Source organism: Macrotis lagotis, chromosome 2, assembly GCF_037893015.1.
Source record: "Macrotis lagotis isolate mMagLag1 chromosome 2, bilby.v1.9.chrom.fasta, whole genome shotgun sequence".
Lineage (NCBI taxonomy): Eukaryota > Metazoa > Chordata > Mammalia > Peramelemorphia > Peramelidae > Macrotis > Macrotis lagotis.
Window position 1 is genome coordinate 324758048 of NC_133659.1, and position 13996 is coordinate 324772043.

Consider the following 13996-nt stretch of genomic DNA (forward strand, 5'->3'; position numbering starts at 1 on the left):
TTTATTTTCTGATCCATCTCCATGTAAGCTGCATGTCTCCCATCTGTTGAAGGGACACTTGTCGAGGCAATATGTCTTTCGGTTACTAATTAATAGAGAACTCCCACCAAATTTTATTATTGAAAAAGATTGTTGCATTCCCTCTGGCTCCTCACCCTTTCTGTCTTCTTCTGTCGCTTCCTCATCCACCTCTTCCTTCCTTCCTTCACTCTCTCCCCATCTCTCCTCTTTCTCTATATCTCCTGGAGGGGACCCAAATCCTATCTTAGGACTCTGAGAATAAATGGGAACAAGTGGTTAATGCTGTCACCTCAAGAGGAAGAGAAATTGAAATCTGAGTTTGTCTGGTGTCAGGGCAGGAGCAAAGATGGTGCCACCAATATTGGACTGGGAGATCAGGACAACAATGAGATCATTTTAAAAATTTTTTTTAATTTATTTTTTCCAACTACATGCAAAAATAGTTTTCAACAATCATTTTTTGGTAAGGTTGAGTTTCACAGAGGTCACTTTTTTTTTTAAAGGAGTGGAACAGTAGATTGCTTTTCATCTCTCTTTCTCCCTTTTTCTCTATCTCAGTCTCTGTCTCTTCCCAATCTGTCTCTCTTCCTCCCATCTCTGACTAGCATGCTTTCTCTCCCTTGTTTCTCCACCCCCTCCATGTGCCTTTCTGTCTCTGACTCTTCCAGTCTGTCTCTGTCTTGTTAAATCTCTGTTTCTCTGTCTCTTTCCCATCTCTGGGTGGTTTAATCTCTTTTTCTCTCTCCTTCCTCTTCTCTCCCTCTATCATATGATCTCTGTCTCTCTCTTTTCTAAATATATCTTTATCTCTCTCCCTCTCCCCATTTCTCTGCCTTCTCCTACATGTCTCTCTCCATATCTATCTATCTGTCTGTCTCTGTCTCCCTCCCCCCATCTCTCTCCCTTTCCCACCACCCATCTCCTCCTGGGCACATCCCTTGAAGGTGGAAAAGCCTCCTGGTGTTTGTGAGCTTTTCAGTAGCTCATCCTTGACCCCAGTTTTAGAATTCATGTATTGTGGGGCAGCTAGGTGGCACAGTGGATAGAGCACTGGCCTTGCAGTCAGGAGTACCTGAGGTCAAATGTGACCTCAGACACTTAATAATTACCTAGCTGTGTGGTCTTGGGCAAGCCACTTAACCCCATTGCCTTGCAAAAACTAAAAAAAAAAAATTCATGTGTTGACTCCCTATATGTCCGTCTCCAGTTCTGTAAGACCCTTATGCTATAAACTCAATTTCTTCTCTTTACAAACATTAATGTAAATGGTAACATCAGTAGTACACATAACCACACACACACACACACACACACACTCACTCACTCACTCTCACAGGGCTACCTCCAGAACTTTCAGCATCACCAGGGGCACCTGACATGAATCAGCATGGGACTTTAAGGACTTTAAATCATCTCCTTAGGACTATGACAATACTCAGGAGCAGTTGGTTGGTGGTACCCTCCCGAAGGTCAGTGCCTAAGCAGAAGTAAAGATAGCACCACTAACATTGGACTGGGACATAGGGATGGAAAATGAGCTCATTTTTTCAAAAGTGGGGGGATGTGGATCCCTATCTCAGGTTAGAAGTGTGATTGGGGAGAGTGCAGTAAATGTGGGAAGGAGGGAACTCCTGCCATATGAGTTACTTCCCTACTACAGATCATTTGGAGTTTTCTAGGTCCCAGGGAGTTATAAAAACTCACAGAGGTGAAGGGTCATCCCAGCTACTGAGGATCAGAATCTGGACTGGATCTCAGCTCTTTCCAACTCCAAACACCCAGTGGCAAGGAGGGGATGGAGAAGCTGTTCAGAGGGAAAGGAAAAAAACAAAAAACAAAATTTAAATCTGTCCTATAGCACTTTAAGTTTTGCAAAATGCTGCCTTATTTCACTTGATCCCTATGACAGATAGGCCCTATAAGTATTACTGTTTACATTGCAAATGAGTCTTAAAAAGATTAAAGGAATTTACTCAGCAAGCAGTCCAGATAGCGTGGGAGAGAGGGATGTCCAGTGAATCTGGAAAGGTTTTAAAAGGCAAACAGATGTCTGTATTGTATTATAGCCACTGATACTTCTAGAGTGAGGATGTGACATTGAACATATCTGTACTTTGGGATGATCAGTTTGGTATATTGTGGAGGTAGAAGGAAGAGAGAAGAAAAATAATTGAGACTAGAGAGAATGAGGGCCACAGCTCTCACTCAGCTTATTTCTGCAGGATTGGGGGTTTTATATCTGGACTTCATCATACTCTAAATTATTATTATTTTTTCTTTCTTTTGTCTTCAGATTTCTTGGTTTTATCCAGTTATTCTCAATTGATAGTAGAAACACATCCCTAGCTGTTTGTATAGTTACATATATTATACACACATATGTAATCATAGATCATTTTAACATTCCACTAAGGCAAACAAATAATTTAGCTAATATTTTGTTTTAATGTGTTGCTAGGTGCTGTAGCTATAGAGATTTTTAAAAGGGGGAATCCCTGCCCCTTAGGATGTTGGTTAGGTTTTGGTGAAGAAATTACAATATCTGGAGAGATGAGTCTAATATGCAGTGGAGAGTGATGTGTTCAAAGGAGAGATCCAATAGATCACCAGGAAAATTTAAGAAGCAGGAGGTTGGAATCAGCTGAGGGTCAGACAGTAATGGGTGTATATGTTTCATAATTGAATCTACACTCATGAGAAGTCATCTTTTTGACCCTATTCCAAAACCCAATACCCAACTTCAACTGGGGGACTTGATGTGAATAAGCATGAGAATCGAAAGACCCAAATCATCCCTTATGACTATAAGAGGAATGACTCCTATGAAAGAATATTGCTGGTGCCTTTCCAAAGACCAGTGCCTGGCCAGGGGTAAAGAACTGAATACCCTCATTATGCCTAAGAAATGCTGTGACAGCGGTGACAACAGCTGGCATCTGGGTGGCATTTAAGGTTTTAGCTTGTTCGCTCATTTGTTGGCTCATTTGCTCCTCATAACCCTCCCATAAAGTAGGTGTTCTTTTTTATTCCCATTTCATAAATGAGGAAATGGATGGAGAGAGGTTAAGTGACTTGCCCAAGTCCACACAGCTAGCTTTAAACATGGGTCTTCCTGACTGCAACCCAACACTATCCACTGGACCACCCAGCTGTCTTGAAATTGACTGCATAGGCTTCGCTCCCACTATAAATAGTTGGGGGTTTTGGGCTTGTTTTTTTCTTTTCTGATTGTTTCCTCAGGGCAGAGCTTATTTCTCATGTACCTTAAACTTCTTGAGCTCAGGAACTGTTTCACCCTCTCCTCTCTTCACCATAGTGCCAGCCCAGTACCAGCTCCTCATTGGGTAGTCAACATTTGAACTCAGCTTATTTGACTTGTAGACCACATTGCCTTGCTGTGCATCCCACTCTTGACCTGTCATGTGTGGGTTTTGTGTCTGGTCTGGGTAAAAAAATAATTGTCCTTCTTTCCCAGATACAATAAATAAAGCCTTTATCATTCCTGGTATCCTTTGCCAGATTCCCTTTCTTCATCTACCATGTGGTGGATCTTGGCCCATTTTTGTTCTGCCATTAACCTTTATAATCTTTTTTTTTTTTTTTTTTTTTTAGGTTTTTGCAAGGTAATGGGGTTAAGTGGCTTGCCTAAGGCCACACAGCTGGGTCATTTTTAAGTGTCTGAGTCTGAATTTGAACTCAGGTACTCCTGACTCCAGGGCTGGTGCTCTATCCAGTGTGCCACCTAACTGCCCCTTTATAATCCTTTAAAGGAATCTCTTGGGACCACTGAGACTAGTAATTAAAGAGGGTAGTGGAGAATCTCAGCTAATTAAAACATTTGAGAAGCATATGTGATCTGGAATATGAAAATAGACAGTGGGGATATTTGAATAAAGAAAGCAGGCTACCAACATAGTGTTGTCCTTGACAGAGCTATCTTTTCAGATTTATAGAGCTACTGGAAAATGCATTATGGTCCTCTGTCTCATAAAATCTCCAGTTTTCAGGCAGAATAGCCCAGTGGATTTCTTGGCATGAGCCATCACCACCTCCACCAGCAGCATATGGGAGAGATCCTGCCACCACATCCTGGGCACACTTCACGTATCCGCCATCTTGGGGGTGTAACCTACATAGGATCTCTCCCAATACCTGAAGCTTGCTCCTATTCGCCCCCCAAATTCTGCATGACTCTGAAGTTTCTGAATCATTCCTTCACTCTCAAGACAAATTCTTCCTTCAGTATGATTGCATGTTCTCCTTACAGAGCAGACATCTCTATTTTCTACATCTTAGTAGACAGTTTTTATGACTGAATGAAAATGCCTTTATTTGTTGCTTGCTGTGTGCTTGATACTGGAGACATAAACGCTAAGCCAAGAGAACCCTCCCCTTCAAATCACTTACATTCTAATAGAAGACAGCACATATGTGGGACCAGGTGACAGAAACATCAGTGGAGTCTTTTGGTTGAGGTTTAATTTGTGTATATAATTCAACCTAATTATACAAAAATATTTCTACCAGCTCTTTGGATTGGAATTGGAAATTGGAAGAATGCCCATTAATTGGAGAATGGCTGAAAAAATTGTGGTATGTGGTTGTGATGGAGTATTATGATATTAGAATAGAAAAACTGGAAAGACTTATAGGAACTGATGCAAAATGAAATGAGCAGAACTAGGAGAATATTGTATATTGTATGATGATCAATGATGAACGACTTTGCTTTTTTCAGCAATACATTGATCTAAGACAATTCTTAAGGACTTATGATGAAAATATTACTCATTTCCAGGGAAAGAACTAGTAGAATCTGAATGCAGATCAAAGCACACTTTTAAAACTTTTATCCCCTAATCTTTGTTTTCTTTTACAACATGACTTATTTGTAAATTTGTTTTGTATAACCACACATGGATAACCTATATCATATTGCTTGCTTTCTCAACGGGGGGGGGAGAGAAGAAAAGGAGAGAATTTTTAAAAAAGAATGTTAAAAATTGTTTTTGCTTGTAATTGGGAAAAATAAAATATTAAATGCTGCCCCTTAACAGACTTTTTTAAGAGAGCAATCCTGTAATTCTCTTAGTCTCTGATTTGGGTAAGTTTCTATCTGCAATGTTTAGCTTTTGAAATGTGCTTTCATAGACACATATGTTGCTTTGCCACTGAATTCTTTAGGATACATGCACTAGGATTATATTTCCAATTATTGAGATGGAATTTCTCATCTACCCATGTTGTTTCAAGTGACTATGATCAGCCGTATGTGAGATAGTTGACTGGAGTTAGGGTTGGGAGTCTTTGGGGCCGGAGCCAAGATGGCCACAAGAATGGATCATGTCTTAGGCGCTCACTCATAAATCTTCAGAACTAAGGACTTTAACTAAATTTTCAAGAGACAGAATCCACAAAGGGACCCAATGAGGCAGTTCTCCTACTCAAGGTAACCTGGAAAAGAGCAGAAAGGCTCTGCTCCCTGGGGTTGGAGGGGTGGCTCGCCAGAGCAAAAGAATTTCAGCCTCCCGGAGGCAGCCGCAGGGGGAGCCGTGGCTCACAGCAGCGGGGGACTTTCCTGAGCTAAGCCCTGGGGAGCACCAGGAACAAAGTGGGGGAACAGTGGGGGACCTCTGCCAGAGTGAGCAGGTGAAGCCCAGCACTCAGGGCACACTGCAAGAAGCTAGGCCACTGCATTCCAGATCCAGGAAACATAAGCAGGCAGAGCCCAAGCAGGTGCCCCCAGGGCATGAGCCCATTGAGCCCCCCCCCATAGAACAGCAGGGCCCCCCCCACCTCAGCCCCATGGCAGAGGGGGCTGTATGTGGTCATTCATAGACCAGTAGGGAGGACAGAGCCTCACATACTGAGACCCTTGTGGGAGTGTCCCAGAAGCTCATGAAGCACCCCCCAAAACAGCTCAGGCAGGGAAAATGAGCAAGCAGAGAAACAAGAGGAACGCCACTGAGAAATACGTTATCTCTGATCCCAAGAAGGATTGATATACTCAGTCTGAAGATGAGGAAGCACAAGCTCCTGCATCTAAAGACTCCAAGAAAAAACAGAAATTGGGCTCAGGCTATGACAGAGCTCAAAAAAGACTTTGAAAAATCAAATGAGGGAGTTGGAAGAAAAACTGGGAAAAGAAATGAGAGAGATGCAGGAAAAACATGAAAATGAAGTCAGCAGCCTAGTCAAGGAAATCCAAAAAAATGCTGAAGAAAATAGCATGCTAAAAACCAGCTTAGGTCAAATGGATAAAACAGTTCAAAAAGTTATTGAGGAGAAGAATGCTTTAAAAAGCAAAATTAGCCAGATGGAAAAAGAGATAAGAAAGTTCTCTGAGGAAAACAAATCCTTCAGACAAAGAATAGAACTCAGGGAGATTGATGAATTTATGAGAAATCAGGACTCAATACTTCAAAAACCAAAAAAATTAAAAATTAAAAAAGGGTTGGGAGCCTTTGCTGTGAGATCCAACTGTTAAGACCAGTCTGTTGCTATCAAATCATTGATGTTGATGATGTTGACTTTCAGTTTTGAAGAAGACCATGACCTAAGGAGGTGATGTCATGAGTCAGTCTCTTGGTCTTAGTACCAAAAGAGGTAGTGTGGAGTACTGGTTAGGAGGCTAGACTTGAAATCAGGAAGACCTGAGCCCAGATTACACCTCAACACTTAACTGTGACTCTGCCAAGCTACTTTCTCCTCTCTAGCCCTCAGTTTCCTCATCTTAAAAATAAGCGACTACTTCCTGATGGTAAAAAAAAATGGCAGGCAGGATTCGAACTTGGGATTCTTTCTACTCACTGCCCAACAGAGGGCAGGAACTTGAGAGAGTCCTTGGAGTTTTAGCAGCAATGGCTTTGTACCATGCTTACCCAACCCTGTCAGAGCAGGGCACTTTGCTAGGAGAATAGGTCTGTCTTCATTGAGTTTCTAAGGGAATCCAACTTTCTTCATTGGAATCAGAGGACCCCAGGCCCAAGATAACCACTTGGGGCTGGCTGGTCTTTCAAGTTCATAAGTCTCAGTAGGAGATCCCCAAGCCCTTTATTGGGTAATCTGAGTATTGTCCAATAATAGCCTGATCCCAGGCAACTTCAATCTTTTTAAGCAAAGTAACTTCCTTCATATGCAAAGCCCAGTTTTCATTGTATTTTTAGAAAACAAATGGCCACAGCATTTGACTGTGGATGCAGAATTTGACTGTAGTTTAGGCTCTCTGGGCAACCTTTGTTTTCCAGGGCTAGGCAAGTTTGCTACCCCAACAGGATCCTTTGGACACCTGGGACCCCACCCCTCTCCCCTGGGATTCTCCCCTGGCCTCCACTGCCCTTCTCTCTCCCTGGCCTCTCTGATCCATCCAGATTCTCTGCCAGCCTTTTCCCATCCCCCTACTCCTGCATATAACAGAAGCGTAGCACTGGCCTGGACATGGAGACACTTCAGGTCTTGGCTCATCTCTGCTCATTTGTGACAGTGAGCAAGTCACTTCACCCCCTTTGGACCTCAGTTTCTTCATCTCTAAAGTGCACAGGGTGCACTACCTCAGCATGATGTTCCTGTGACTCTGAAAGCCTTTTAGGGAGTCAAAATGTTTTTTATGATACAAAAATGTTTCCATTTTGAATACAGTATAATTATCAATAGAGATAACCGAAGCAAAGAGAAGCTCTTTTGTTGGGGGGAGGATCCTCAGTCATTTTTAAGAATGTAAAAGCATCCAGAGACCCAAGTTGTAGAACCACTGGATTAGAATAACCTTTAAAAACTCTTGAGACTTCCACAGGGTAGGGTCTGCTGTATTCCAAATGGATAAGCAGCAAGTGCTAAGAGGGAGATTAATGGGAGCCACCTGTTCGCCCCTCTTCTAGCCCAAGGAATACATATACACTTTCACTTAAGTTTTCTTGGAAAGAAGCAATCGCAGGGTGACTCAAATGGTGAATTTTCAGTGTTTTGAGGGTAGGGGGAGGTGTGACTCCAAAAATATTGCTCTCCCTATTTTTTAAGACTTTAGTTTTAATCAAAATGCTATTATAGGGGCAGCTAAGTAGTGCAATGGATAGAGCTATGGTCCTGGAGTCAAGAGGACCTGAGTTCAAATCCAGCTTCTGACACATAATACTGTGTAGACTTTGGGCAAGTCACTTAGCCCCATTGCCCCACAAAAACCAATCCCTCCCAAAAAACCCCCAGAAATCAAAATATTATTTGTATTATATTATCCTTCTGTAGCTCATTTTCAATTCAATAAACATTTTTAAAAGTCCGTGTATGTGTAAGATGTTGTCTCCCCCCCCCATCCACATCTCAGCTTCTGATTCCTCCAGAGGATGGCAGCTCCTTGAAGGCAGGGGCATGTTTTCTCTGGTTTCTGTGACTGGCACATGGTAGAAGCTTAAAAACTGTTGTGATTGAGTCTATTTGGAGAAGATAGGAGAAGATATTTTGGCATTATCGAGTATATAGTGGAGTTTTGTTTTACAAATATTGTACATGCAAATAATAGTGATTTTAATTACTGTCTCCCAGCCCCCTTCCCTTGCTGAGTGAGGGTGGGGAGTGGTTTGTAAGCCCTACAGATTAGAACAGTCTCTCCAAAGCCCTTTGTTCTGTGAGGTTATGGAAAGGGCCCTGACTCTGGGGCCCTGAGACCTAGCTTCAGTCCCTGGTTCTATCAGATCTGTATGACCTTTGGCAGATTTACACTCTCTGGACCTCGCTTTCTTTGTCTGTCGAATGACAGTTATGAACTAGATGAGAGTTCTCTCATATCCCTTCTCTCTACCATCTTATGGCAATCATCAGGAGGCAGTAGAAAGGACACTGACCCTGAAGTCAGAGGATCCCCATTCTGATTCATACTTCTTGGGTGAACATGAGCAAATCATTTCAATTACATTGACCTCTGTAAAATTAAGGGGTTGGACTAGGTCAGAGGTATCAAAAACATTGCATGTGGCAGGCAGTACTCCTAAGTGTGCAGCTCAAATCAGACTAAAATATTATCAGGAACTATTTGACAAGATGTATCCAAAAAGCAATCGAATATAGATAATATTAAAACATGATATTAAAATTTCATAATTTTTCATATGTGGCCCTCAGGGATCCTTTCATATGGTTAGTAGCCTCCCCCCATTCTAGTTGAGTTTGGTACCACCGGCCTGAGTGACCTTTCCTCTCTAGAGCTGAAGCTTTCAGCTCTCCCTCAGTCATCTTGTGACATCCTCTGACTGCCCTTGAATCTTCCTATCCTGACTTCTCTGACATTTCTAACCTTTGGATATAGTCATTTGTAAAACAAGGGGCTTGGACAAGATAGTCCATGAGGTCCTTTCAGCTCTAGATTGAAGCAACTGATCTGGCTAGGTCAGCAACCTGGAATCTAAAAAAATTAATTAAAATTTCAACTTGGTGAAGAATTGAACACTTTTGGGGTGGCTAGGTGGCGCAGTAGATAAAGCACCGGCCCTGGAGTCAGGAGTACCTGAGTTCCAATCCGGCCTCAGACACTTAATAATTACCTAGCCATGTGGCCTTGGGCAAGCCACTTAACCCCATTGCCTTGCAAAATCCCCCTCCCAAAAAAAAGAATTGAACACTTTAGGCCATGGACTTCTATTACTCCTTAGAATTTAAACTTTTTTATTCCATTTATTCTGCTCTGGCTCCAAGAACAACATACTGAAGCTTGTCTCCAAGACTGGACCAACCTCGGGTTCAGGCTCATTTACTTATGACAGGAGAATGCTACCCATGGGTTGCAGGAGGAGGAATAATAGAAGAGGACCGTAGTGCCCCTCTAGGATGGCATCCTGAACATCATGTTTGTTATCATGAGGGGATGCTATGCAAAGATAGCCTTCACACTGCCTTTTCCAGATCCGCTTCACCCATGGCCTGATGCCATGGGACCCTGGTGAAGGTCTGGAGGCTGCGGGAATCCTTTAACCCATGGATGTGGTTTCCCTCCCAGATCAGCGAGTAAGAAGGGCAGTGGATAGAGCTCCTCCTGGTCTGGAAGCCAGCAAGGCTCTCCTGAGCCCCAACCTGGCCTCAGACATTTAATACATTTAATCATGGTGTGACCCTGGGCAAATCACCGAACCTTGGCTGCCTCAGTTTCCTCATCTGTAAAAGGAGCTGGAGAAGGAAATGGCCAACCCCTCCACTGTCTTTGCCAAGAAAACCCCAAAGGGGATCACGAAAAGTTGGACACGACTCAACAACAAAACAGATGGATGAAAATTGTTCCCATGGCTTAGTTCTCATTATTGGGGGCTGAAGGAACAGGTCGCTCAAAGCAACTCAGGTTCCCATTGCCATCAGATCAGGGGATTTACACTATTTTGTTAAGCTCTTACTTTGACCCCTCATCCAGTCCCACTCCCTCATTTTTTTTCAATTGATTAAACAGGCCTTGAAAGGGAGAACAGAACGATGGGCACAAGATCACCCAGCTAAATAAGTGATTTATGTTTCTGGTTTGCAGCTGTTTCCCTTTCTTACCAGGTTTTACCTAAGTTAATAAAGTTTTCCTCTCTGTAAGCCCGGAGGAAGGGAGTCAAGGGGGAGTGCTAATAATTCCCTGAGGGCCTAATGTTGTGGACATCTCATTGTGCCCATTTCACAGATCAAGAGGCATGGGAAAGTTCAGTGACTTGGCCAGGATGGTATGGCAAGTGGCATGACCAGGATCCAAGCTAGGGCTCTGTCCCCCCTTCCAGAGGCAGTTTGTGTAACCAATTATTGGTTGCATTTATTGGTTGTGGATCTTCTAGGCCAGAAACCTTGGGTGATTCCTTCTACAGCTCAGGTTTTGTTTGACACCCCCCCCACACAATGATTTCACCTAACTTTTCGACTTTCTGAGACTTAGCAGTAACAAACTCGAACCTAATAAGAGTTGCTAGTGAGGCCCTAAGCCAAACTGGTGTAGACAGTATACTCCCATCTCTAGGAGTGACCAGAGCTAGTCCAAGCTGATTATCAATCACATGAGTGCAGGGATCCACAGAGGCTGCCTCCTCTTTGGACTCTGCCTGAAATGCCCACTTTTCTTCGATCTTCCTGTCCCCCTCCCCTCCCAATCCCAATTCTAATCCTCCTCAGCCCTCAGTTTCCATTTTTTTCTGCTTGATTTGCCCCCTCTCTGCAATCCTGGAAGACATATTTTTAGGGGTTTTTATTTTGTTTTATTTTTCCTTTTTGCAAGGCAGTGGGGTTAAGTGGCTTACCCACAGTCACACAGGTAATTATTAAGTATCTGAGGGCAGATTTGAACTCAGGTCCTCCTGACTCCAGGGTCAATGTTCTATTCACTATATTTTAGATTTATCGTACAATTTTTCACTGGATTCTATAGTGTTTTGTTTCATGTGGGTGAGGCCTCCATTCCCCCACTTCACCCCCAACTCCTGGATGAGGTAGTCCATGGAGTAGAGCCAAATGACTAGGCCTCAGATGGACAAGTCTCAGTTTTTTCACCTATGAAATAGGTATAATAAAATAGCAACCTACTTCATAAGCTTATTTTGATTTCATTGAGTAAACAGAAATAAAATACTATATGGAGGCAGTCAGAGGTGAGGAGACTTGCGAAGGGTTGTGCCCCAGCAGCCTCATAAGCATGAGGCATGTATCACCAGGTAGGAACTATTATCATTATTAGCTTAGAAGTCGGCCAGGGTTCCCCATCTGGTTCATCAGGTTTCATGGGTCACTTGCAGAGTTTGAAGACCTGAGTTCAAATCCAATCTCAGACACTTACTAGCTGTGTGACCCTTGGCAAGTCACTTAACCTTTGTTTGCCTCAGTTTTCTTATCTGTAAATTGAGGATGGTAATAGCATCTACCTGTGAGGAACAAATGAACTAATAGTTGTAAAGATCTTGGCACAGAGTAAGCAATGATAACGATAATGCTGTTTAGACTTCAGGAAAACAGAATAGTCAGAATCCAAACTCTATCCCAAGTAAGATAGAGATCTCTTCCATGATGAACTGTCAGTGCTTGCTGATTCTAACTTCTGGGGAGTCTCCAGGTGATTGACAACAGTAGATCTTTGCTACTAAAAGGTCAGGAGCCTCTGCTTTAGACAAGAGGATTCAAGTGAAACTTTTTTGGAAAAGTTTCTTCAGTTGAGTTCATAATTCTTGACCAGAAGGTGCCAACCTCTGGGATTCTGAAGTTGAATACTTTGCTAAGTTCTGTGAGGCTGCTGGTAGAGAGTGCTCCGAGATCATCCTGGCCTTTGACCATCACTTTTGTGAATGTCACTAATATTTTCTGATCTCTTCCTTTTGTCTTCATCCTGTTCAAGAGCATTGCCATCCATTAGGTTTCCTGCCTTTGCCACTTGGTCTGGTCATCTTTTCATTGAAGTGGGCAGAGAGGACATAGCACTTACAATTTTTTTAAAAAAAACTTGGAGCAGAAAGAGATAATAGGTGTGCTGTTAAGCATATGTTTTATTTTTATTTTCATTTAAATAAATCTATTCAATAGTAAACAGTGCTGAACATATCTTTTCAAAGATGATAGTTAAAAGAGATGGTTTTCTGTGGTAGCAGAGAGAGGAAAGGACTCCCAAGTTTCTCTTGAAAATAGGAATAGAAGAAAAAAAATCCTTACTGTTTATGAATACCAGATTTTTCCTTAGTAAGGATGAGGGCATTGGATACAGGGCTCCTGCAGCCCTTGAGTCTGGAAATGTTTTCATGCAGCCAAGAATCATCATGCTTTGTGTACTAATATGTTGAATACTGTCTCTGGAATGATGAGACCCAGGTTCAAATCCCATACCAGATGCTTATTGCCCCGTGACTTTGGATAAGTCACATCACTGTGATTCAGACACCTGATACTTACTAGCTGGGTGACCCTAGGCAAGTCATTTAACCCCCAAAAACAAAAAAAAAAAAAGAAAAAATGGATCTGAAATAAATTGAAAGCATATATGTGACCAGGGATTTTGACAGTAAGAGCCCTTCAACAGGTTAAAATGATATTTTAAAATCCATTGTCTGAAATTCTGGTCTGATTTTCGTTCCCTCTCACTTCTTTTTTTCAGAAACTCTGCGAAGGGATATTTGAGTTCCTTGAGAAAGACATCACGACGTCATGCCAAGTAACCTGCCTGGAAGCCCTCCGCATCCTTTCCCGAGACAAAAAGGTTCTTGTTCCGGTCACCACCAAGGAGAACATGCAGATCCTGATGCGGCTTGCCAAGCTGGACGATTCTGAGGCGTCTCTGGAGGAGGTGTCGCATTTCCCGGTCATCGTGGAGTCGTTGAAATGTCTGTGTAACATAGTGTTCAACAGCCAGATGGCCCAAAAGCTCAGCCTGGAACTCAATCTGGCCGCCATGCTGTGTAACTTGCTGCGCAAGTGCAAGGACCAGCGGGTCATCAGCGACATCAAGTGCTTCGATCTCCGCCTACTCTTCCTCCTGTCGCTCCTGCACACTGACATCCGGTCCCAGCTGCGCTACGAGCTCCAGGGGCTGCCGCTGCTCACCCAGGCCCTGGAGAGCGCCTTCAGCATCAAGTGGACTGATGAGTACGAGGCAGCCATCGATCACAATGGCCCACCACTGTCCCCGCAGGAGACGGACTGTGCCATAGAGGCCCTCAAGGCGCTCTTCAACGTCACAGTCGACAGCTGGAACGTCCACAGCGAGGTAGGCCGCCACTCGGGTCCACGACACTCCATGACCAGAGTTGGCTTCTAGCTCTAGAGAGGGTTGGGGTCTCTGTCAGTAAAGCACTGCTCCCATGGGGTAGCTTGCCCAGTGCCACTTGTTCTGTCAGGGTGCTACTGGCATGCCTTTTCTCCCTTTAAATGTGGTTGGTCTCATGCGTCTTTTGAAAGTGATTAAATTAGGGACTGAAAATCCCACCAAGCTGAGGATTCAGTTATGAAGTGACGAGGGTATGTTATCTTAAAAAAAAACCCAACAACTAAA

General features: G+C 43.1%; 1 protein-coding gene across 3 annotated transcripts in view; it reads left to right on the plus strand.

Moving 5' to 3' along the window:
• RIC8B (RIC8 guanine nucleotide exchange factor B) overlaps nt 1-13996 on the plus strand; it is an 87463-nt gene that overhangs the window by 24046 nt on the left and 49421 nt on the right. For all 3 annotated transcript variants that reach the window (XM_074226768.1, XM_074226767.1, XM_074226766.1), the window contains exon 3: nt 13103-13711. In XM_074226768.1, the coding sequence (XP_074082869.1) occupies nt 13103-13711 (609 nt within the window). The remainder of the gene's footprint in view (nt 1-13102; nt 13712-13996) is intronic.